Here is a 24,407-nt window from a genome sequence, read left to right on the forward strand (position 1 = left end):
GAACCCCAGCTCCCTGCCTCCAGCAGATATTTTGGTACATATTAAGAAAACATTAAGAAAGCCAGCCCATCTATAAGATAAAAGACCTTCAGCTCCAGGATGATGGGATTATCCTTCAGGGCAAAGCCATTCAGCCACAATAGGAATTACCCAACAAGCCCCTTCATTGCATCAGCAAGCTTCAACCAAGTCTGGGGCACAGACAGTCTACAAAGTTAGCTATGACCCCTGCATAGCCCCCTGGGAGTCTGACAACCAATAAAATACATTTCTTGCACAGGAACAGGAAGCTCAAGGACAAGGCCCAAGAGAGGGTATAAATACCTTTCTCAACTCCATGTGGTCAGCTGCCCAGGACCTCAAACCAATGTGGTCCTGTCCATCAATAAACCATCTTTGAAATCTTTGAAAGGCTTGTGCTGTCCCACCTGAAAACCATCACAGATCTGCTGTTAGATCCCATGCAGTTTGCATACCGAGCAAATAGATCGACAGATGATGCTATTAATATGGCTCTGCATTCCATCCTACAACACCTTGAATCTCCAAATACCTATGCAAGGGTCCTCTTTGTAGATTTCAGTTCAGCATTCAATACCATCATTCCAGACATTATTCTAAGTAAATTAAATCAACTAGCAGTAACTGAACACGCTTGTAAGTGGATCATAAGTTTCCTAACAGACAGGAAGCAACAAGTAAAGCTAGGCAGAATCACATCTGATACCTGTACAAACAGTACAGCCCCCACCCAAGGCTGTATGCTTTCTCCACTTCTCCCTATATACCAATGACTGCATCTCAAACAATCCATCTGTTAAAAAACTGAAGTTTGCTGATGACACAACAGTGATTGGTCTCATTCGAGACAACAACAAATCCACATACAGACAGGAGGTTATACAACTTGCCTCGTGGTGTAACCGGAACAATCTGGAACTGAACACACTCAAAACCATAGAAATGGTGGTAGACTTTAGAAGAAACCCTCCCATATTACCACCTCTTACAATACTAGACAACACAGTACCAACAGTAGAGACCTTCAAATTTCTAGATTCTACTATATCACATGACCTAAGATGGACACCTAACATCAAAAACATCATCAGAAAAGCACAACAAAGAATATTCTTTCTGTGCCAACTCAGAAAGCTCAAACTGCCCAAGAAGCTGCTGATTCAGTTCTACAGAGGAATTATTGAGTCTATCATCTGCACCTCTATAACTGTCTGGTTCGGTTCTGCAACCCAACAGGACTGTTCTGCCCTTTATAATTACTAGCTGAATTTAAGGCAGACACACTTACTCCACAAAGGCATCCATACAAAGTCTCTTTATTGGTTCATCAGGCATCCTCAAATATAACTCCCAATTACGTTGAGATTTATCTCAATGTCCAATTCTCTGCATAGCTGACTTTCTGGTGTAAAAGGATAGTTCTCTTTTCAGTCCGATAATGGTGGAGCAAGGGGGTGAGGCGCCAGCATGCTGCTGGGGTTCAGGCAAGAGTGAAGAAACATCCCCCAACCCACCAAGGGTCAATTCAGTGACCAATCAGGATTACAGATGTGGCCACATGACATGGGCTACATTTCCCAGGATACCTTAACTACATTTACCATGATGCATTCCCTTAAGGGGACAATTCCCAATTCCTAACTAACTATCCCAATTCCCAATTAACTATAAACTGTCTGGACAGCACAAGGACAGACACAGACTTCAGAGGATAATTAGGACTGCAGAAAAAAACAATTACTACCAACCTGCCTTCATCAAGGACCTGTACACTGCACGAGTCAAAAAGAGGGCTGTGAAAATATTTACAGACCCCTCACATCCTGGACATAAACTGTTTCAACTCCTTCCCTGAAAATGACGCTATAGAGCACTGCACACCAGAACAACTAGACACAAGAACAGTTTTTCCCCCGAAAGCCATCAGTCTACTAAACAACTAATTCTCTCAACACTGTTCAACTATTACAAAGTCTGCACTACTATTACTATTAATCTTCTCATCACTCCTTATCACCCATCCCCTCCCACTTGTGACTGTATGACTGTAACTTTGTCGCTTGTATCTTTACGATTTATATTGACTGTTTCCTAGTATGATTTGATTACCCTATGACTATCATTAAGTGTCGTACCTTATGATTCTCAACTCCTGACAAATGTATCTTTTCTTTTATGTATACTAAGAATATTTACACCAAGCCAAATTCCTTGTGTGTCCAATCACACTTGGCCAATAAAGTATTCTATTCTATTTCCAATCAGCCTCCATGTTTCCAGTGTCTTTCTCCCCATTTGGAACTGAACCAGATGGTCATTTCTTTCAAACCCACCCCAGCCAGCCACCCAGACGAAACCTAATAAACGATAGCCGGCAATAAACGATAGCCTAATAAACGATAGCCGGCAATTCACCCGAAGCCAAGCTGCGCTAAAAGCCCCCAATACACAAAACACAATGTTGCCAGCTAATCAAGACAAAAAAAACACTACAAAACAGACAGAAGATATTAGAAACACCAATCAAGCAGAACACAGCAAACTCCAAGACCAATAAACACAGACCAAGACTCCCAACCAATCAGGATGAAGAAAAAACCATTCTAACAGAGCACAAGGCTAGCACCAAATTTAAAACAGAAACGGCTGTGAAAGCCTGACACACAGACGAACCTAATACACAAGCCTGAAGATGGCAGATAAGATTCTGCCAAAACATCGCTACAACTTTAAAAGCACAACTATAATGACGTGGGAAAATACCTGAACAAAGCTGAATACCATACATACACACACACACATATATACATTCGGCAGAATCTCATCTGCCATCATCAGGCTTCTGTATAGTGTCAAAACACTGCTACAACTTTAAAAGCACAACTATAATGACGTGGGAAAATACCCGAACAAAGCTGAATACCATACATATAAATACCCGCGAAAACTTTATATATATATATATATATATATATATATATATATATATATATATATATATATATATATACATATACATATACATATATATATATATAAATCCCCCCTGTGCATCATGCCCTGGCCACATACATTGGACAGACCAATGGAAGAATAAGTACCCGCCTAGATGAATGCAAAAATGCAGTAAAAAAGCTGGAACACACTTCCTCACTAGTCCAACACATGAAAGCCATAGGTCATAGTATCGACTTCAATGGCGCCAAAACCCTAGCCACTATAGAAAACCCCAGCTACAGAATTATCAGAGAAGACACAGAGATTGAAAAAAGACCTTGAAAGCATGAATAGAAGAGATGACTCTACCAGACTGTCAATTATTTGGAAGCCTGCAATCACAAACAAAAAAATCTCCACACCACAAGCCAGGCAAACACCAGGGCACAAACAGACCCCCAATACCTCCAGCTCAAACACATCCCAACCAGGCACCCAGATGAAACCTAGCTTCCTAATAAATGATATACATACACACACACACACATACACACACACACAAAAAGAGACTTATCTCAAGTAAGCAAAACTATATTATCTTCCCCCATGTCTAAGTATCTTAAGTGGGAAGAAAGGTCACACAAATGAGTTATATTTTTAAATAGAAATCTATAGGCCTATTCTTTTACTAAAGACCAAACTAAACTAAAAGTATTTAATGTGTAGCTGATAATTAAGTGAAAGAATGCAACTTTACACAAAAGTATCTGTTGCTCCTATAGGTAAAGCTGCTCTGCTTAGCATTTACCTTTAACTGATTATTATGCAGAAATGTTTGAGTCCTAGGCTGGAATAATGTTACATATAGTAATATAGTGGAGTAGATGACTTAACATATTAAGTTCCATTGTACATCCACTTGCTTTGTCCATGGCAAGTTCCAGGTCTTTCCCATCTGCTTCCCATTCCACCCACTAAGCTCCAATACCATAATTAAATTTACAGAGGAAAAAGAAAGTAATAGGCTGGAGGGAGGGGAGGAGGCAGCTGCTACTGATTAAACCTCTTTCATTATTAAACATGTACAGTCAAAGGAGTTGTATGTTTTCAGGATATTTTTTTCTTTCCCTTATAGTCCTTAATTGGAGTCCTTTTTTTAAATAAAAGTTGCCATTGTACATAAGCTCTATATATTTAAATTGAGATTAATTTAATATAGATTTAAATGAATTGTATGCAGGTGTTGACAATATGTGGGCAACAATGCATTTGTCCTGAACTCATTAACAGACAATATATCTTTGCCCATTATGTGTTTTCTTTTTGGGGGTAAGCATTATGCAAAGGAAGGAAAAAAGGAAAAAAAAAGAGTGAGAAGTAGCTAACAGATATTAAAGGCAGGAAATGAGAGAGAGAAATCTTGCTATTAGAAATATTTTCAGTAACTCAAAAATATTTTACAAATGAGTGAATGTTGTTAAGCCTGTATCTCATAGGTACTAAAATTAATACATTTGAAATGTTTGTTTTTAGCACTTCGGGAGTCTGAGGGGTGCTTTCCAGTGGATTTTGCCTCCTGGTAACTGCCTGGATTAGCCCTTGCTAAGGCTTCCTTGGGGAGTTTTGCAGAAGTGGTTTGCTTTGGCCTCCTTCCTAGGACTGAAAGAGACTGGTCCAAGGTCATCCAGCTGGCTTTGTGCCTAAAGCAGCACTAGGATTCATATCTCACTACAGCAAACTGGCTCTTCTATTTCCATCACTTGGCTCACCCCAAACCTCTGCAAGAACACAAGAGCAGCTATAGTACTGCTATTCTTCCCAATGTCAACAGAGAGAAAGTGGGGAAGAAGTCTTGGTTATGTTAAACACACGTGATGGTAGCACGAAGCAGTCCTCCCAATTGAGTCGGATTGAACTACCGAGCTAATACACCTCGGAAAGTTCAAGGCTCATATTTACTTTAAGGACCCGCCCATTCTTCGCTTTTTCTTGTAAATTTTCTGATAAATGTTACTTCTCAAATTTAAAGTTTCTGTCTAAACGTTTCAATACTGCAGAGACTTAGATGCAGGAGCCTGTGAATTAAGCTCCTTTGTTTTCCCATTCTACTGAAAGGAGAAACGCACCTTGGTGCTTATTCCTATCCATAATAGATGATTCCCACTGGTGATTCATAATATCCTCCCGAAGCCTCTGTGGCGATATAAAGCTGATGCACGTAAATACCGGTAATACACCCTCAAAGGTGGATTACGCTATAAATCTCTAGGTTAGTCATCTCATTTTTTTTTTACGGGAGAAGTAAAACAAGCGCCTAAGCATTTAAAAAATTTAATTAATGAATTAAAAAAAAAAAAAAAGTAGAATCCACTTTCGATAAATAGTAGCAGCACTGCAAGCTTGAGAACAAAAACCCTCCAAGGGCATTTTGCAGCCCAGCCGCTCCAACGCGCAAAGCTGGGGAAAACCACGATCTTTTCCTCCCTTCAAACCTTAGCTCAAATTTAATCTCTGTCTGGTAAGCCACGCCCTCGGCACAGGCTCCTCCCTCTCCATTCGGAGAGTCACTTGGGGCAGAAGAATTCGTTTTCCTTTCTTTCTCTCTCTCTCGCGCGCGGAGAGTGACGTCACAGGGACGCACGGATTCGGGAAGGAGGTTTCGAAGATAGCATGTGCGGGGGCTGCGTGAAGACGGAGTACCCGCCTCGGGTAAGGGTGGGGGAACGGGCTTTCTAGGGCACAGGTCTTCCTACAGAAGACGTTCCCTTCCTTTGTCGCTATCTTCCCTATTCTTCGGCTTCCTGCGAAGTTTGCCCTCCCTCCCTTACCAGTTCTTGCCTGGGAGGAGATGAGATCCAAAGCGGGGGTGGGGGGCGGTTTCTGCAGGCGGAATTAATTTCTCCCGCCCTCTATGATGCCTTTATTAAGACCAGCCAAAATGACGCTAAGCAGCGGACAAAGTGCAATACTAATAAATATATTCCCGGATTTCCCCGCTACACTTTGGAATTCTCCCCTCCCCTAGGACGAAATAAGGTTAGGAATCCTTTTTTCCTATTTTTCGCCTGCATTTTTCCATGCACAGCACGAAGCTGCCTCCCCGGCTTTTTTTTTCTAAGCCCCGTCCCCCCGTATTCCAACCTGTTGTGGTTTTAAAAGATTCTTATAGATCTATTTGATAGCTGTGGTGGGCCTCTCATTTTCTGCCCATAGGATGCAGGCCTTTAATTGTCAGCACTTTTAACTGGGTGATACTATACAGCTTCCAGCATTTTTATTGAGTCGTTTCTTATATGGGATTCTGGGAACTGTAGTTCACCAGTTAGAGGGGTGGGGGATAGAAAACGTTGTTCTCCTTAATAGGTACTGAGTAACAAAACCATTCTTCTTGAGAAGATGTTTTTTCAATATCTGTGTGCTATGCTTTCAAGTCAGTTTTTGACTGCTTGGCGGCTGCTTCCTGCAGTTTTCTTGGCAAGATCCACCCCCAGGAGTTTGCCATTGCCTCTATCCCAGGGCTGAGAGAAAGTGACTGGTCTAAGGTCACTCAGCTGGCTTTGTGCCTGAGGCAAGACTAGAACTCACAGTCTCTCAGTTTCTAGTCTGGTGTCTTAATTTATGCAGAATTACTATAAATTATTATGTGTTTCCAAGAAACTCAGCTAATGATGTATGATAGGAAATATATTTTCTATTTCTAGTTTCTAAAAGTAAACTGTTTAAAAGATATTTTATCATTATATCTCTAGGTTGTGTATGTGTTTTTTTAAATTGCATTTCTCAATGTAATGTTGAAATTACTGACTTGACATCAACCAAACAGAACATTGTATTGAGAAATAAATTGAAAATCAGTAGTACATTTAAATCCAGAGATGTGCCAGTTGATTAGAAAATTTGAAAAATGCAAGAAAATGGCATCACTGAAATGTAGGATTTAAATATAGGATTGCAGAGTATATATTATAGTCTGAAAAGTCTTTGGTGGCATTATTGTCGTAGTCATTGTTGACTGTGATTTCTATCTCTGGAATGGAAAAGAATATGCCACAGAAGAAACAGTATTTGAAAACTAGGGTCAGGTGGGTTGTTAGAAAGATTGCTTGTTTTTGGTGTGTTAAATGAGACTTTACCTTTTTAAGTTATGGTTTGTAATATTAAGTATGAGCCCACATAGGGAGAAGTCAGATTTTAACAGCTTACTATATAGCAGTAACTGTGAGAGGGATCTTGGAGTCTTAGTGGACAACTAGCTAAATATGAGCCAGCAGTGTGCAGCCGCCACCAAAAAAGCTAATGCAATCCTAAGTTGTATTAACAGAGGGATACAATCAAGATCAAATGAGGTACTAATACCACTCTATAAAGCCTTAGTACAACCACACCTAGAGTACTGGCATCCAGTTTTGTTCATCACATTATAAAAAAGATGTTGAGACTCTAAAAAAAGTACAGAGAAGAGCAACCAGGATGATTAGGGGACTGGAGACTAAAACATATGAAGAACGGTTACAGGAACTGGGCTTGGCTAGTCTAGTAAAGAGAAGGACCAGGGGAGACATGATAGCAGTCTTCCAATATTTGAAGGGCTGCCACAGAGAGGAAGGGATCAAGCTATTTTCTAAAGCACCTGTAGGCCAGACAAGGAATAATGGATGGAAACTGAACAAGGAGAGATTTAACCTGGAAATAAGGAGAAACTTTCTGACAGTGAGAACAATCAACCAATGGAACAGCTTGCCCTCGGAAGTTGTGGGAGCGCCATCAGTTGAGACTTTCAAGAAGAGACTGGACTGCCATTTGTCAGAAATGGTATAGGGTCTCCTGCTTGGGCGGGGGGGGAGTGGATTAGATGACTTACCATGTCCCAACTCTGATTATCTGTTATTGTTTAGAAGACTGGATTGAATACATTCTATCTGGAAAGAAATTAGGTCTGGGAGAAATCTGCCAGAATTATTCATATGTAGAATAAAATAATGTGGGGTACTTAGTTAGCTTCTATGTGTTTTCTGTAATCATAATCACTCCCTTGATTGCTTTTTTTAAATATGAAAAGTTCTGAATGTAGAATTTTGAAATAATTTGTACATTTGGCTCTTAAATCAATTTAAGAAGAGATCACTGGCTGTTTTACCGTATTTCCCCACTTTTGAATCTTTTAGGGTACTACTTGCTTGGAGAATGGATCCTATTTAATGAACTATGTTGGTTGCATTGAATGCAAAACACGGGATTTTGTGATGATTGTGAACAAAGCAACAGAAGAACAGGATGGAGAGGAAATAATCACTTATGATCGTAAGATGGCCAGATTTTTCTGTTGTTTGTATGGGCATTAAGACCCTGTATCCAGAAATCTACTGTTGAAAGTTAAATGTGTCCAGACATGCTTTTATATCTGAGACATGTATTTCATTCCCATTATAAAAACAAAATGGTAATAAACTGTTATCACAGTTACCTAAATAATGCACTTCAGGATTCTGGGCTATGTCCAGTAATACTTGCTGTCTAACAATTGAGGCATAAGGGAATAAATGAATTTATTCTTCCTGTTCTTCAGCAGAATTCAGGCAATTTAGTGTAGTACTCCAAGTAATTACAAAAGAGGGGATAGACCAAAACTTTTCAATTGATCTTTTCTGGTAACTACAGTATTTGGTCATGCCCATGTAGAAGTTGGGGGTAGGGGGCAGCACTACAAAATAATGTACATTATCTTCTTCTGGTTTCCCAGTCTGATCTACATTCCTTGGATTGCGTAATGGCTTCACATTAAAAATATTAATTTTATTTGATTCTGTTTAGCTTTTCACTTTTCCTATGTAATGATTGCCAGTTGCCCATAAACACATTTTAAACAGATTAATATTCTTTTCCAACAGCATCCCAGGGCTGAATGTCTCCTAGCCATGTTGTTTTAATGAGCAGACAAGTGTCTACTTGTATTGTTACTCTTTCCTGCTTCTCTGTATTGCCATTTGTGTGCTCAGTTTCCAAGAATTGTTAATCCTGTATGTCTTTTGCTTTTTCTTCTACTGTATTTAGTGAACCAATGTGCAATGCCAGAACATGCCAATGCTCTCACCTTTTTTCCATTGAAGCAATAGCAACGAATGTTTTAGAGAATTGATGATAGTAGGAATAATCAATAAAAGGCTAAGAATGGAAATTGGGGGCCCAAATAAGGAAAGGTTGAGATTTTTAGTATGACTGGTATTGCAGATGTTATCTTTTGATTCCTATATGTGCATATGTCTTAAGCAACTTGATTTCTTTTACAATTTAGAGCATAGGTTTCAAGCCTACTTTGTTTTCCTAAATCTTTTTCTTTTCTTTTCAGATGTATGTAAGAATTGTCACCATGTGATAGCCAGGCATGAATACACTTTTGGTGTGGTGGATGATTACCAGGTATAAGAGCCTTTCATTGATCAAGCACTAAATTTGTTTACCTTTTATTTACTTCAACTTTTTTATCTTCTTGAGGCTCATTGTTAATTAATTTTCAGCATATAATTCAATATTCTTTCATACTGTATGACGTTGTTAATGAATAGACCACATTTTAGTTTAGAATGTTATGTGAATCCAGCTGATGTAGTTATTTAGTGGTTATGCTGTGCAAACTCAGCCAGTTGATTTAGTTATATAAACTATTATTAATTTATTAATTCAGTTTGGGTGCTGTCTAAATACAAATTGACTCTGGGCAGATGCAATAGATCATAAAAACTAGACAAATATATGTGTCCCAGGATAATGCTGCAGAATCCAATCTTGAGTCAGTGACTGAGACCAGAGGTTTATTCTTCTGAGCTTTGGACACATGCTGGAGCCCATCCTCAGGGAACTTCTCTCTCTCCAAAATGTGTGATCCTCAAATAACCGAGCCCTATGCCTTGAATTGTACCGGGGAGCGTACTGTCAACCACTGTAGTTCATGAAGCCGAGATGTCATATAGGCACACTCAGGCATGCCAATCACTGGTTTTCAAAGGCAACCTCATGTAGAACACATTTGCAGGAGTTGAACCTTGAGATGACCAGGGTGTGGATAATTGTGTGAAGGACCAGTTCATCCAAAGAGAGAAATAACTGGTACAGCAGAGCTGTACAAAGGCTCTCTTGGCCGTAGCTGCCACATGATCTTCAAGCCAAAATTGTGAGTCCAAGAGAAGCTCCAGACTCTGCACCATTCTTAAAGGAGGAAGTGGTACTCCATTAAGGATACAGGTGGAAAATCCTTGGGAATCCCTAATATCAAGAGCCGCTCAGTCTTTATAGGATTGAATTGAAGTCAGGTCATCCCCTTCTAGACCTACACAGCCCCCAGACACTTGGGCAAGACTTTAACTGCCTCACTTGGTCAGCCTAGGGTTAATAAATATAATTGGGTGCTATCAGCATACTTTTGATACCAAACCCCAAATTGGCTGATGGCCTCACTCAGCAGTTTCATGTAATATTTCTGCTTCACAAGCTGTACTTGCTGCCAATTCGCTTCTGGGTACAATTCAAGATGCTAATCATTTATCTATAAAAACCTAGATGGTTTATGGCTTACTAACTTGAGGGACCCTCTGCGTCCCTTGGTATCTACTCAGCCAATTCAATCTGGATGTCATCAGGACCCCAGAAGCATGCCTTCTCTGTACAGTGTCTGCTGTCTAGAACAGCGGCCCTGGGCCACAAGAAAATGTTGGTGGGCTGCAGAAAAATCTCACCCCCAGAGGCCCCCCCCCCCCGCAAAGCAATTAATCCAGGCTGCACAGGAACACAAGGCTCATATGGCCCGTGGGAACCCTCCCCACCCACTCACTTCTTACCCGGCAAACTTACCTGTTATATTGCTATTTTTCCTTTTTCCGACCATCATCTGTTCTGCTGTGCCGGGAGATTTAGATTAGCTAGAAAGCAGGAAATCGTTGAATTTCTTTCTTTCCAGCTAGTCTTTAGATCTTCTGCTCTGCTTTTAAGCACAACCGAACCTCTCTTAGGACTGAAGGTTCCATTATTCAGTGCAGACTCACAGCAAGCAAATTGTATGTGACAGACTGAGGTAGCAGATAGCAGATAGATATCTGAATGAATCTGTGATTCTGTGAGCAACTCAATTTGCCTGCCTGCTTTGCCTGATTTTGGGTAAAAAAAATGCTCTTTTTTGATTTTAAAAAATCAATATTTATATAAATATTTATAATATTTACATACAAGCCATGCCCAGCCAGTCACATGACCACCAAGCCACACCCACAAATTAGACCACGCCCACAGAAGTGGTTAATGGTCCCTGGGATTTAAAATTATGAGTTTGGTGGTCCCTGAGGTCCAAAAGGTTGGCGACCTCTGCTCTAGAGTGAGGTTTCTAACCCAGATTTGAACAGCCATCACTCTAGTGGTATTTTAAAGGGTATTGAAGACTTACTTTTTCAGCAAGGATGACCGAACCTCCTTTTAACTTGAGTGGTTTTCCTTAGTTCCCATCCAGTTTTGTCATTCTGCACTTTTTACCTTTCTTTTTGTTTTTTGTTTTTCTTATTTTAATGTTTTAGATAATTTCTAAACCACCCAGAATTGCTGTGAAGCAGGCAGTATATCAATTTAATTTATGGTTCACACAGTCAATCAAGATATTTAAATTGGATTTGGCATTTTTATCTACCTATCGGATCCTTTCTAAGGACCTGGGATAGTTGTTGCTATTTGACGGTGTTAGGGGTATTGTTGCAGGACTTAATTTTATGAAAATAAGTGATATTTATTTATATTGCTTTCAAATAAATAATGACTTTACACTACCAAAATCATGGTATCAGATTTTGGCACAGTTATTGCAAAGTGGTAGTTTCAGCAGTTCCTTGTGAACAACGGGGAGATAGAGGGCTTTTATAATTGATACCAATCTCATGTTATACCCACCATATCTTTTAAGGTGTTGGCAAGTAGTTAGTAATTTAAAACATGGTTATAGGAACTTCTGAGAGCTATGATGTAGTGAGTCTGGAAGGCCTCGGGTTGAGGAAAGCTAGGATTGCTTGAACCATGAGTAGTATTATCGATTCCTCAGTTAACACAAATTGATCTATTTCTGCAGCAAATGAAACAAGCGTCTATTCTCAATCACCCAGTATAAATATATCTTGTTTCTCCTTCCAGGAATATACCATGCTATGCATGCTCTGCGGGAGGGCAGAAGATTCTATCAGTGTCTTGCCTGATGATCCTCATCTGATGACTCCATTGTTCTGAAGTGCCTTGATTCGATTTTTTTCTCAGCCATTGTATTGTCTTGTGCTAAATAACAGAAACTTATGGGATATGACAATTACAGAACACACATGCAGACTCTGCTCAATCCATGTGGGAAGTCAAGTGATATGGGGTCAAAAAAATGCTATCTTAATTTTGCCATCATCAGAAGTGATTTCTGCAAACTAAAGGAATAGAGAGGAAAAAGTTTCATTTGCTGAAAGCTTCATAGAAAAGGCAGAACTGCTGCCTCCTGCTTTGGGTCTTCTTGAATGTTTTCTACAAGTCAGAATGCTGTGGTCAGTGTTATTGGCACTGAAGGGAATGCCGTGTCTTGCAGAAATATTTGGAAAGGATAAAAACGAGAGGACCTTTTTGAGACTATCTACCCCACCGCAATACCAACCACTGCCCCCCCAGCTTTCCTATTTGAAAGAATACTGATTTGCAGGAGATGCAAAAATGTATGCGAAAAGTTATTGTTATTGCAAAAGTGTCAGAGGAAAATTGCCTTTCCCAGAGCCATCCAGCACACCATGTAGAAATAGAGGAAGAGGTAAGACCAGGTTACTTGAGGGACCGTCTCACCCCACTGGGATTGGCCCATATCACTCGTGCCAGCAGAGGAGGCAAGCTGTGGGTCCTGTCAACCCAATTATTCCAGCTGTTGGAGTCCAGGAGGAGGGCCTTCTTCTCTGCTGTTGCTCCTGCCCTCTGGAACATCTTGCCCCACTGATGTGAGGTTGGCCCCAACCCTCCAATCTTTTTGTAGGGGCTTAAAGATGTGGCGGAACAGCGCAATGGAGGTGGTTGGTTGAATATTAACGGATCCCACTTCTCCTCCACTCCACCACCCCCGCCATCCCCATGTGTCCTTGGTTTTAATATCTGATTTTAACTTTTTATGTTTTAATTGTATATGTAACTGTAAACAACCCAGAGTTACCCTACGGTGAGATGGGTGGCCAATAAATTTAATTATCTCACAGAAAGCTTTAGAGGAGGATAGAACTAGTCAGTGTTTCTCGGCGGTTTCTTTGCCCCAAATTAAAGAAGATTCCATTTTCCTTCCAAGTTTTCCAGAATGTACGGTTGACTCCTAGGAGAGTCATGTAATTTCACGCTTATTAGAAAAGGAACAGAGGAAGAAATCTTGCTGATTCTAATCTAAATAATTGCACTGAACTTCCCAAGCCATGGGATGCATGCCCTCTGACATCGGCGGTTCTTGAATCAAAGGGGGAAATTGTGTTTTCTATTGGCACATTGTATATTGGGTGATCGTTGATAAAGTAAATGAAATAAAGCTGAAAAAAGGTTGGCATTATAGTATTTTTTGCTTGGATTCCCTTTATCAATAGGACCCTCATTAATTTCATTGGGAAAGATGCACATCAATTCAGAAAATTAAAAAAGGTTAACTTTTTCACAGAACTGTATTTGATTCAGCAGGGCTGCCTTCTGTGGTTCATTGATGGTGCCAGCCTGTGGTATATGGCCTATTTCAATTAGGATTTCACTGTGAAATTAGGTAGGGAGAGCTGATCTGAGACTAATTAAACAGAAGTTTCGTCTTTAAGGAACTTAGTCAAGGGCCATAAATCTTTAGCCACTAAACCGTTTTTGAATGCAAATTACCTTAAACTGCTATCAGCAAATGTAAGCTTCAGTTCTCATATGTAAAATTAGAAAGAGACCTGGTGTCTGCTAATGGATTCTAGAAGCATCCCTCTCTATGGAAATTGGTCCTTTTAGAAAGGCTGTACTGATCCTGATGGTGGTATCTGCCCTTACTGTAACTTGCATTAGCAAACTTTTCTGATGTAGATGGAGATGACTGCTTCTTGCCAAATATTTTTATGATGCTGCATGATTACCTTGCCTGCTCAATGAAGCAACTAGATACTGATTTTTATGAGCATAGAATATAAGGCACTCAAGGCCAGTTGGCAGGGTAAGTCAATGGAAGGAATAACTCTTATAACTTGCTTACTGATAATTTCATGGGTCTGTTACCTTAAAACTGTATTGATCTCAGTTCCTGGAAGGTTGGACAAAGTGAGATCGCTAATGAGAGTAATGGGTTTATTTTTTTAACTTAAAAGGAGGCCCTCTAGGACCTGACCTTTTGCTTAAAACCATTAGGCACACATTTGTTTTTGTTCTTACTTTTGCACTTGGTGCTTAAGAGAAATGTTTCTGGCAGCAAATCAAAATCTGTGAAGAGACTTGGCTTACCTTTCTTCTCTTGGTATTCCAGAGTGTGTGAAGACTCCTGAAATCTCTCAGTTCAACACTAGAAGGGACTCATTCAAGAATTAAGGCTTGCAGCTATTCACTATATTCTGTTTTGAGAGCATGGCTAATGGTGTCCATATTGTATTACTTTATATACTCTCAATGTGATGGTGGCAGATTTACTAAATTTACTGATTTTAATTTTAATGGAGAACCATTGAGCCAGTCTGCAAAAGCTGGACTTGCTCTTTATGGCAATGGTCCCCAAACTTTGTGGCCCGGTGGGGGAGAAAGAGGGGAACTGGGCCGTGCAATCAGCCGGCACACATGGACACTCACTTGAGTGGCAGCCTGGTGCAGATGCATGTGTGTGCCGGCCCACCGCTTACATGTGTGGCCCTGCACACACACGTGTGCAATGGCCTGCCTCTCACACAGCCCAGTCCCGAATAGGCTGCAGCCCAGTAGTGGGCTGTGGCGGGTGCTGGTGGTTTGCATATAAATAGAATATTACTTACAGGATAACATTATTCCATATTTGGAAATATTCTATTTGATTCTGTTTTTCTGGTTAGGCATGAAAACCAGGATCACATGTTAAGTTCCAATTAAACTGATTTGCCACTCAGGCCTATGCCCAGGAATCTACTCAACTAACAGCACTATTTTGGTGCTAGATAAGAGATAATTCAAGGCGGGATTGGACTTGATCCATTTGGGTCTACATAGAGATCCTAGGCTGTTTCATTTTTTGACTCCGCCCTCAGGTTCAGCCACCCCTCCTACAGGCGGCAATATAAATTTTTCAAATAAATAAATAAATTCCCATCATCTTGTGTCCCTTATTTACCTGGGGACTGCTGGATTTGTTCAAATATTTTACATGCATGGTGTGTCTTTGCATGCTTATTGGATAGAATGTCGCCAGCAGATTGTGCGGCAGCATCCACAAGTTAGATGGTGAGAGAACAATAAACACAGATGTTGCATCTGCCTGTAGATTTATAAAACCTGCACAGCTTTTCTCAAATCCAAATTTTGGATGGGGAAGTTTCTCGGGTCTATGACAGTTCTCCCCGCCAACTCACCACAGCCAATTTGCCATGGTCAGCTTGCCACAGGACAAGAGTTACACTAATACCAAAGAAATTGTGGAATGAAATATGAATGACAACAATTTTTTTAAAAAAATAAACAATTAAATTGTCCCAGGGCTAGTTGTCTTATGGTGAGTTGGCCATGGCAAGTTGCCCTGCAGTGATTTGGCTGCAGCAAGTTGGCCATGGCGAATTGGCTGTGGTGAGTTGTCGCATTCCACCATTTCTCCATCTAAAGATGCTCCATCCTCAGTTAAATCTGTAAAATAATGTTTTGATTAAATGGTGAAGACTTGTGTACCTCTGCATGTTTATATAGCAAACAGTTTATCTTTTATATAGATGATGATAATGGTTTAGATCAGGGTTTCCTCAACTGTGAAGTTACATCCCTTGGAGAGTTGAGGACAGAGTGCAGGAGAGGTGTGAAGAACTTTTTAGCTAACATTGTTACCGTAAATCCACCTTTCTCCAAGTTTCATTGTATTCTTTTCAATGTTCATTTGTCTTCATACTAGTATTTGGATTTGTAGGGGAGGTACATGAAGACTGTACTACTGTAAAGGAAGGAAGGTATGATTGCAAAAAGTTTAGGAACCCCTGGTTTAGACTGTGTTCCAAAAAGTATGATATGAACAGTCAAAAAGAGGTGTGAAGGGAAATAAGTAATCCAAGAGTACATATTCCCTTAAGTTTAACCATTAGAAGATAACATTAACCCTGCTTCTCAATGTTCATTTTATTTCATCTTTATTGGACATTCTTTTATAACTGATTTTGGGTTTCCTTTTCTGGAACACATTAAAAAAGACCAATGAAGTGAATGGAGTTACATTCATGGCATATTAAGATTGAAATTCCATGCACAATTACAGGAGTAAGTTTAATTGAATTTAGTGGGACTTCTGAATAGACTTGTTCTGTATAGTGCTATCCCATTAAATTAGCTTGAAATGATGTTTTCCCTCCCCCCCCCTTTTTTTACACAGAATAATGTGGTCTTTTTATGAAAAATCAGGAGTATAAAAAAAAATATGAAGCTATTCCTTGACAAGTACTAAAAGAGAATACCCTATAGACCTTGAGTCCCAGAACCATCTCAAAATGTATGCTTCGTCTATTTCCTAAAATACGTTGATGGAAGACACTGATAAAAACTGGCTTGTGTTCCCATTATTCAACCACAGTGTTATTGACAAAGGTGGGGGAAACTAGAAGGTTATTTTTGATATGCTTGGCTAGATTGCTCACATCATTAATGGTGGTGAATATTGTTTGATTGGATCGAACAACAGTCTCCTAGAGAAGCTAGTTTTTCCTTTACTTTCAATACAACCTCTGATTAATTATTTAGGAAGGAGAGAGAGAAAACCAGTCCCTTGTAATGAATTTTAATCAGGAGAGACTGCCTTTCAAACCATCCTCTTTGCAATTAGCAGATACTCTGAGATCAAAGATGTTATTAAAATATGTAATATGTATGTTACAAGGCATTGCTGGATATACTCTGCTGAATTTAATAGGAATTCTGTGGTTGTTGCTATCCGTGTGCTCCCTATTCTTCCTATTTTCTAATTCAACTCTTAATCCTTGTGTTATTTTTATTGGGCTTTTTTTGATGCGAGTTTCTTACAGTTCAGATATTTGGTGGTAAATTAATTTGTAAAATAAATAAACCAAACCAAACTCTGTCACTTGGCTTCATTCTTTTAAAAGAAAATTTCTTATTAGAGCTTGCTTGACTAGAAAGACTGCTACCGCCTCTTGGATATTCAGGATTTTTTGCTTAGTGGTGGTTTTTATTTCTAGGATTTGGGCAGAATTTTACAGTACTATAAATCCAGACCTTCTCTTTCTGTAATTGCTGGAGCTGAACTTGAGAGGGCTTTGGCAAAAGGCTAATGACAATCGACAGGTAGTCCCCTGACTTACAACCATTCGTTTAGTGACTGTTCGGATTTACAACAGCACTAAAAATAGTGACTCTGTAAGTCACTCTTTCTGTACTGACTTACAGCACGTGACTGTTGCAGCATCCTCATCCCCACTTGATCAAAATTTGGGCATTTGGCGACTGGGTATGTACTTATGATAGGTGCAGTGTCATTCAAATTTTTTTACTACCGGTTCTGTGGGCATGGCTTGGTGGGCGTGGCAGGGGAAGGGTACTGTAAAATCTCCAGTTGGAGGTGGAATTTGCCGGTTCTCTGAACTGCTCAAAATTTCCGCTACCGGTTCCCTAGAACTGGTCAGAACCTGCTGAATACCACCTCTGCATGGAGTAATGTAATTGCCATTTGCGATGTTCTCGGCCAGCTTCTGACAAGGAAAGCCAATGGGAAAGCTAAATTTGTTTAACAACCATGTGATTAACTTAACAACTGCAGTGATTCTCTTAACAACCATGCAAAAAAGGTTGTAAAATTGGTTGGACTCACTTAATAACTGCCTTGCTTAGCAATGAAAATTCTGGGCCCAGTTGGGGGTCATAAGTTGAGGACTACCTGTGATATGTAGCAGTTTATTACAAAAAACAACCCCTCAGAAACAGGGGTGGGATTCAAATTATTTAACAACTGGTTCTATGGGCATGGCTAAGTTGGTGGGCGTGGCTTGCTGGTCATGTTATTGGCTGGGCGTGGCCAGCTTAATATCACTCACATCGAGGCACGTATCTCCTCACCTGGCCTCTCATGACTGTGGGGATGCTGCAACAGTCGTAAGTGTCAAAAATGGTAATAAGTCACTTTTTTCAGTGCCATTGTAACTTTGAATGGTCACTCCATACAAACAAAGTACCAGTGAAGGAGAGGAAAAAACCTGCAGAGACATTCCTGAGACAGGAAGTCTAGTCCTGCCAAGAATGTAATAAGGGTTAACGGAGAGGCAGTTTCTATAAGCAACATCAGAATGTTTCCTTCCTGCCTTCCTTACAGGATTAGGCCAGTAATTTCTTCTAACAACCAGTTCTCCGAACTGCTTAGAATGTTAACAACCTGTTCTAGCAAATAGGTGCAAACTGGTAGAATCCTACCCCTGCTCAGAAAACCTTTGGAGGAATGCTTCCATCGGTAGGTTAAATCCTCCTCCTATTATTCCTTTCAGCTCTTATGCTGCGAAAGGATAAGAATATTAAGCGATTACCATTAAGTCCTTATGTGAAATGCCATCCTAGAGTAATTTAAGGAACCAGGAAGAAATTGGGGCATCTGAAGGCAAACATAGGAAGTAGAGGTGATTTTTCCCCCCCCCAAAAAAAAGTTTTTCAGAATGGGTGTTATTAATGGCAGCTTCGTTTAAAAATAAACAGAGCAGAAAGTTCTTTAACTCATTTATTTGACTTGTGAAACCAACAGTACCGGCAAACGAGAGAGCCAAGGAATCAATACTTTTACACTTTTCAAGCCTCCTCCTTGAAGCTTTTAGAGGAGACTGTCATTCAGTAGAAGTCTGATGTTGCCTCTGCCAGGATGAAGCACCTCAAACACTCAGAAAAAGAGGGGGAGAGAGAAAACTGAGCATGCCTGTTTCTTTGGGTGATTCCATCAGGAGAAGATAAACTTCCAATTACAGCGCAAGGAATTCCTAGTCATTTTTCTTGCCTATGTAAAGGCTACGTATATAATGTTGGGGATTCTGCTTTTTTCTTATTTGGCAAGCTTCAGGAGGCGCTGGATATCAGGCTCAATGCTGCTAGTGAGGAACTTGGAGCTGTAGCGCTTGAAAGGTTCCCCTTCAGGTCCCACTAGGAACTTCTCAAAGTTCCAGGAGATGTCGTAGCGATGCACGGGGCTCCACAGGATGAACTTTGGCTCCAACATGAAGCAGGAAGGGTCGTCATCTGGGTAAGGGAGTTTATCCTTCAGGTAGGCAAAGACAGGGTGGGTGTTGTTGCCGTTCACTTCACACTTCTGGCAAAGAGTAAAGTTGGGTTCAAAGCCAGACCCGGGCCTCACATATTTCAAGCTATGGAGGATCTCTTCATTTGTGCAATTTTCCTGTTTGAGAGGAAGTAGAAAGCAGGATGAGAACTAAAATGTCCTGCAACAAAGTTGGCCTCTCCCTTGCTTGTCTTGAGGGCATCAGCGTAGAGAGTGAGGTGCATTTTGTACTGATTCTACCCTCAAATACAAGTTTTCTTGGTCCTTCATTTAACAACTGCAGTGATTTGGTTAAGAATTGTGACCAAAACAGTTGTAAAATTGGGTGTGACTCACTTAATCACCACCTTTGGCAAATTGAAATGCCTGGACAATGCACTGTTTTCAAAATACTTATATATAAATAAAAACAAACAAACAAACAAAAGCCCCACCAGCCATCTTGCTTAGCAACAGGAATTCTCGACCCAATTGTGATCCTAAACCAAAGACTACTTGTATATGATAAAGTGAATAGGCATGAACTATGGAATATTTTGCATACATAATGCCATTGAATGCATGTTGTTCAATGCAATAGGAGCGACATGTGATGAAAGTAAAGCATGTGTGAGAATAAATGGAATGATTAGAGAATGATTCAACACTCAGCAGATCAGGAAATGTGAAAACCCTTGTCTTTAAGGTATTTATGGACAACAGACACTGTAGCAAGTACATAAGGAGTGTTTGTGACACCATGGGATATTAATATATAGATAGTCCTGGCTTAACTATCCCAATAGGGACAAAATTTCTGTCACTGACCAAAGTAGTCAGGTGAAAAAAAATCACATGATTGCACCATTTCACCAACAGCAGTTCTGGTAGTAACTGGTTGCGATCGTTAGGCGAGGACCTCATGCCTCCATTGCCCTGCTACATATGCCTCTGTTTCAACTTCCCCCCCTCTTCTTCCCTCATCTCTATCCTTTTGGCCACCCTGTGCTCCATGACTACTGCCTACCCATCGTTCAGTGACAGGGAGGCCTGGTATGGAATTGAGAAGGGCCGGGACTTGCCTCAGCCAGGGGCATCTCACCAGCGGTGGAAGACAGGAAGACAGTGAAGGTCAGCTGGGGGCAGGGGAAGGGGCTGCAGGGGGAGGCACAGGTGAAATGCAGTGCACTCAAAAGGGTAGAAAGGTGGAGGGAGATAGGTGGGTTAGAGGAATTGAAGTACCCCTGTGGTCAGAACTACAGCTGGGATGCTGAGCTCACAAATTTTCCTCATGTGACCATGGGGACACTGCGATGGCCATAACTTTGAGGACCAGCCAAAGCTACCATTTGTTCAGCATTGTCATAAGTTGAAGTAATACATGAACAAATAATAGTTCAGAGGGGACTACCTATATTTGCATTTTTGGATGCAGATAATGCTGCATTGCTGGCTTGTTAGACTTTTAATGATTTGCAGCGAATACTAGATAGATTAACACAAGAATTAATCTGAAAAGTAATGCTTCATAAAAAATATAATTATGTTTGAGAGAGAAAATGGGAGTGGAATGGTTGCAAACTATACAAATAGTCCTTGACTTATAATGGTTCATTAAGTGACCATTCAAAGTTACGTTCCTGAAAAAAGTGACTTATGACCTTTACATGATCAAAATGCAAATGCCTGGCAACTGATTCATGCTTATGACAGTTGCAATATCACAGGGTCATGTGATCCCCTTTTGCAATGTTCTAACAAGCAATGTGAGTGGGGAAACCAGTTTCACTTAGCCACGTTACTAATTTATCAACTGCAATGATTCACTTAACAAATGTGGCAAGAAAGGTCATAAAATGGGGCAAAACTCACTTAATGTTTCACTTAGCAAACAAAAATTTTGAGTTTAATTATGGTTATACATTGAGGACTACCTGTATATACACAGTGAAAAACTAAAGAAAGTAGGTGTATCTGTGTACCTAGATAGATCGTATACTAAATCTGAGGAAATGGAGAAACGTTAAAATCTGCAAATGCTTCTAGAAAAGTACTGGGTAGTTAGTGGTTTATTGTGATTAATGTTGAAAGAAGCCTATGCGTTTGCCTACTTCATTATATGGAAATGAGAGTTAGGGATGTCAGAAAAAGCATAAAAGTTAAATGACGTGGAATAGGTTGTTTAAGAAGTGTTTGTGTTAAAACTCAACAAAGTGATGAATTAATGAGGATTAAATAAAAAAGTGAATGACCAATATGAAAGATTTCAACAGGTTTCATCATATAAAGAGAATAAATAAGGACTGAGTTGCAAAACAAATACAAGAAGGAAAAGTGAATGGGTTGAAAGAAATGGGAAGGCCAAGAAAGTTGTGGTTGGATGGAATTGGTGAGATCCAAAAGAAGAAAAAAGAGTTTACGGGATAAAACACCACATCGAATTGATGTACGAGTTTGATGGAAATGAGAATAGCTTCAAGAGCCGAAGGATTTCTTGTTGATATAGATTAGCTTTCCTTTTTTCTCTTATCCCACCAATGATCAAATATCTAATAATTCTTTATCTTCTCATTATTTAAGTTGGCCATATTTATCCATGTATTCTCTGTCTGTCCTTTTCCTTATAGCAGCAAATCCCCCACGGTGCCAGATTTCCTTAAATTCAACCCAGCATGAGAATTGAAATCAACCACATTTCATGGACACAAAATTGGAAAAGGCTGCCCAAGATCATTTGGTTCAAGAGTGATTTTTCAGAGGAGTAAGATTAACTGAAAATCTTGTTAAATAATACACATTTTAAATAGTACTTTCTTTGCTCTCAACAAAACTCTTCTTTCAGAAACAGGGAAAATGTTTAAAAAACCCATATTTGTGTAAAAGAATACACTCTTTTCTAAATAGCAGAAGCAGTACAATGTCTGCTTGATTAATGAACTTTACATTGAAATGTGTTTCTGGAGCAATTTGTTGCTCTCTGTTAAGAATCTTGTAGGGTTGAACAATGTATGGTTCTGTGTCCACCACTTTGATTTTTTTTAGATGAGTAACATCCTAGCAAGAGGAAATGAAAATTATGTCAGTTATAGAATGCAAGTGTTCTCTGACCTTCCTATTGTATAGGTCCCACCGTTCCCAGCTCCCAAGTTAGTGAGTACAGGATCAAAATCCTGGTTTCTAAAAATACAAGGACTCAAGAAAGAACAACCATTTCACAATGGAAAAGAAACCGATTTTGTAGTTGCAGAAGAAAGAACTACCTACTGTCACATAAAGTCATGAACAGAGATCAAATGAAGGGACTTACCTGGTAGCCAAACTGATTGCAAGGAAAACCCAGCACAACCAGCCGTCGAGGGTATTTGCTCTGCAGCTGATTCATCTGGGTGTAATCCCTCACTGTGGTGGCTCAAAAAGATGCCACATTCTCTATCAAAACCACTCTCCCCCTGAAATGGTTGAAATCCACTTTCTCCCCTTGGAGATCAGTGGCACTGAGGTCATAGAAAGATTTGGCTATGGGAGTCATCATTGTGTAGACCAAGTAGATTGAAAGGGGAGCAATGCGAGATGCTTGCAGGTATGACTATCTGCTTCAAGTGCTGTTCTGTATACTCGTGGGTTGGGTTGCACCAAGGTGCCTTTCTTCATAGGGTAATCAGTAGAGTGTAGCCCCTCCCTGTTACTCATTTAGCTCTTTCCTGATTGGGAACAAAGCAGCAGGTCAGGGTGATATGAGTCCCATTGCAAGCCTGCAATCTAAGCCATTGTGATACTTTGGACAATCCTCAATAATTCATACTGTTTACAACAAAAACACCCATTCTAAGAGATAGATGGAATCCATGAGATGCAACCACTTTTTTTTCCTTTGAATATAGGGTTTTTGTAGAGAATGAAGCCATGCCTGGCATTTTAAGTTTTCCAAAGTAAAGTGGAAGTCAAGAAAAAATTGGCTGACTTTTTAAAGCCATGAAAGTTACTATGTGGATATACAGCTAGGAGTTTTATCCTAGTTGTATCTTTGGCTCAAGAAGTGGGAACCTGGAAATGGCAAAAACTGTGGTCTCAAAATTATAAAATGACAATGTCAACAGCATATAAAGAAAATTTGTATAAGATGTTTTACAGGTGGCATTTTACCCCCGACAAGAATAGCAAGAATGTTCAAGAATAAATCTGAAAAATGTTGGAAATGTCATCAGACACCTGGCTCATATTACCATATGTGGTGGACATGTGCGGATGCTAAAAAATATTGGACTAAAATCCACACGTGGTTGGAAAAAATGACAAAAAAGCATATACATTTGAAACCAGAGATATTTTTATTGGGAATTTTACCTGAAATATATAGTAAAGACTTGAAATACCTGATTGTAAATGCATTAACAGCGGCTAGGATTGTATTTGCTAAAAACTGGTAAAATGAGAAAACACCATCACAGGAGGAAATCATTAAGAAAATATTGGAATGTGCTGAAATGAATAGATTGACATTTGAAATTAGAGAACAAGATGATAAACAATTTTATAAAATTTGGGATCTATTCTATCAATGGTTAGACAATAAAATATAGTAATAAAATATGTAGATTCTTAGAAAATAATAAATATATAAAGATGTATTCTTTTCTTATTATATCTACAAAATGATTTTAGGATAGATTTGGGGTGATAATATGAACTGCTATAAAAAATATGATTATTTCATAAAACATGAATGAATAAAAGTATAGTCAAATGATTGATTAATAATGATATTAATGTATTTAATATTTGATTGAAAGTACAAGAGTATATACAATGTAATTGTAATTGAAGACTACAAAATGGAAGCACAAAACAATTTGTAAACCAACCGGCACACCGTATGTATATATATGGAAGATGGCTTGATGTTTTTATGTTTTGTTTGTTCATGTTTGTTTTAAAAACCAATTAAAAAAAAAAAAAAAGAAGTGGGAACCTGGAGTTCAACATTCTTAGAAGATACTAC

The 24,407-nt window shown here is 39.5% G+C and overlaps 2 protein-coding genes across 2 annotated transcripts; one reads left to right on the top strand and one right to left on the bottom strand.

The window, feature by feature from the left end:
• Positions 1–5,506: 5,506 nt before the first annotated feature.
• CHURC1 (churchill domain containing 1) lies at positions 5,507–13,545 on the top strand. Its single transcript, XM_026665633.2, has 4 exons — positions 5,507–5,667; positions 8,124–8,259; positions 9,305–9,375; positions 12,121–13,545. Exons 1-4 carry the CDS (start codon positions 5,629–5,631, stop codon positions 12,211–12,213), a joined length of 339 nt encoding a protein of 112 aa, XP_026521418.1. The 5' UTR covers positions 5,507–5,628; the 3' UTR covers positions 12,214–13,545.
• A 5,516-nt stretch (positions 13,546–19,061) lies between these two features.
• GPX2 (glutathione peroxidase 2) lies at positions 19,062–23,007 on the bottom strand. Its single transcript, XM_026665632.2, has 2 exons — positions 22,716–23,007; positions 19,062–19,546 (listed from the first exon to the last, which is right to left on the bottom strand). The coding sequence occupies exons 1-2, from the start codon at positions 22,938–22,940 to the stop codon at positions 19,196–19,198; spliced, it is 576 nt and encodes a 191-aa protein (XP_026521417.1). The 5' UTR covers positions 22,941–23,007; the 3' UTR covers positions 19,062–19,195.
• Between the last annotated feature and the right edge of the window lie 1,400 nt (positions 23,008–24,407).

The sequence above is a fragment of the Notechis scutatus genome, chromosome 1 (genome assembly GCF_049901735.1).
Source record: "Notechis scutatus isolate UNSWTSFEM ecotype Mainland chromosome 1, rNotScu1.2, whole genome shotgun sequence".
Taxonomy (NCBI): Eukaryota; Metazoa; Chordata; class Lepidosauria; order Squamata; family Elapidae; genus Notechis; species Notechis scutatus.

Bases quoted from the DNA above. Each gene is read 5' to 3' on its own strand.
- CHURC1 (XM_026665633.2), top strand. From the start codon at position 5,629: ATGTGCGGGGGCTGCGTGAAGACGGAGTACCCGCCTCGG. The intron at 8,260-9,304 runs GTAAGATGGCCA...TTTTCTTTTCAG, and splicing joins GGAAATAATCACTTATGATC to ATGTATGTAAGAATTGTCAC. The intron at 9,376-12,120 runs GTATAAGAGCCT...TTCTCCTTCCAG, and splicing joins GTGTGGTGGATGATTACCAG to GAATATACCATGCTATGCAT.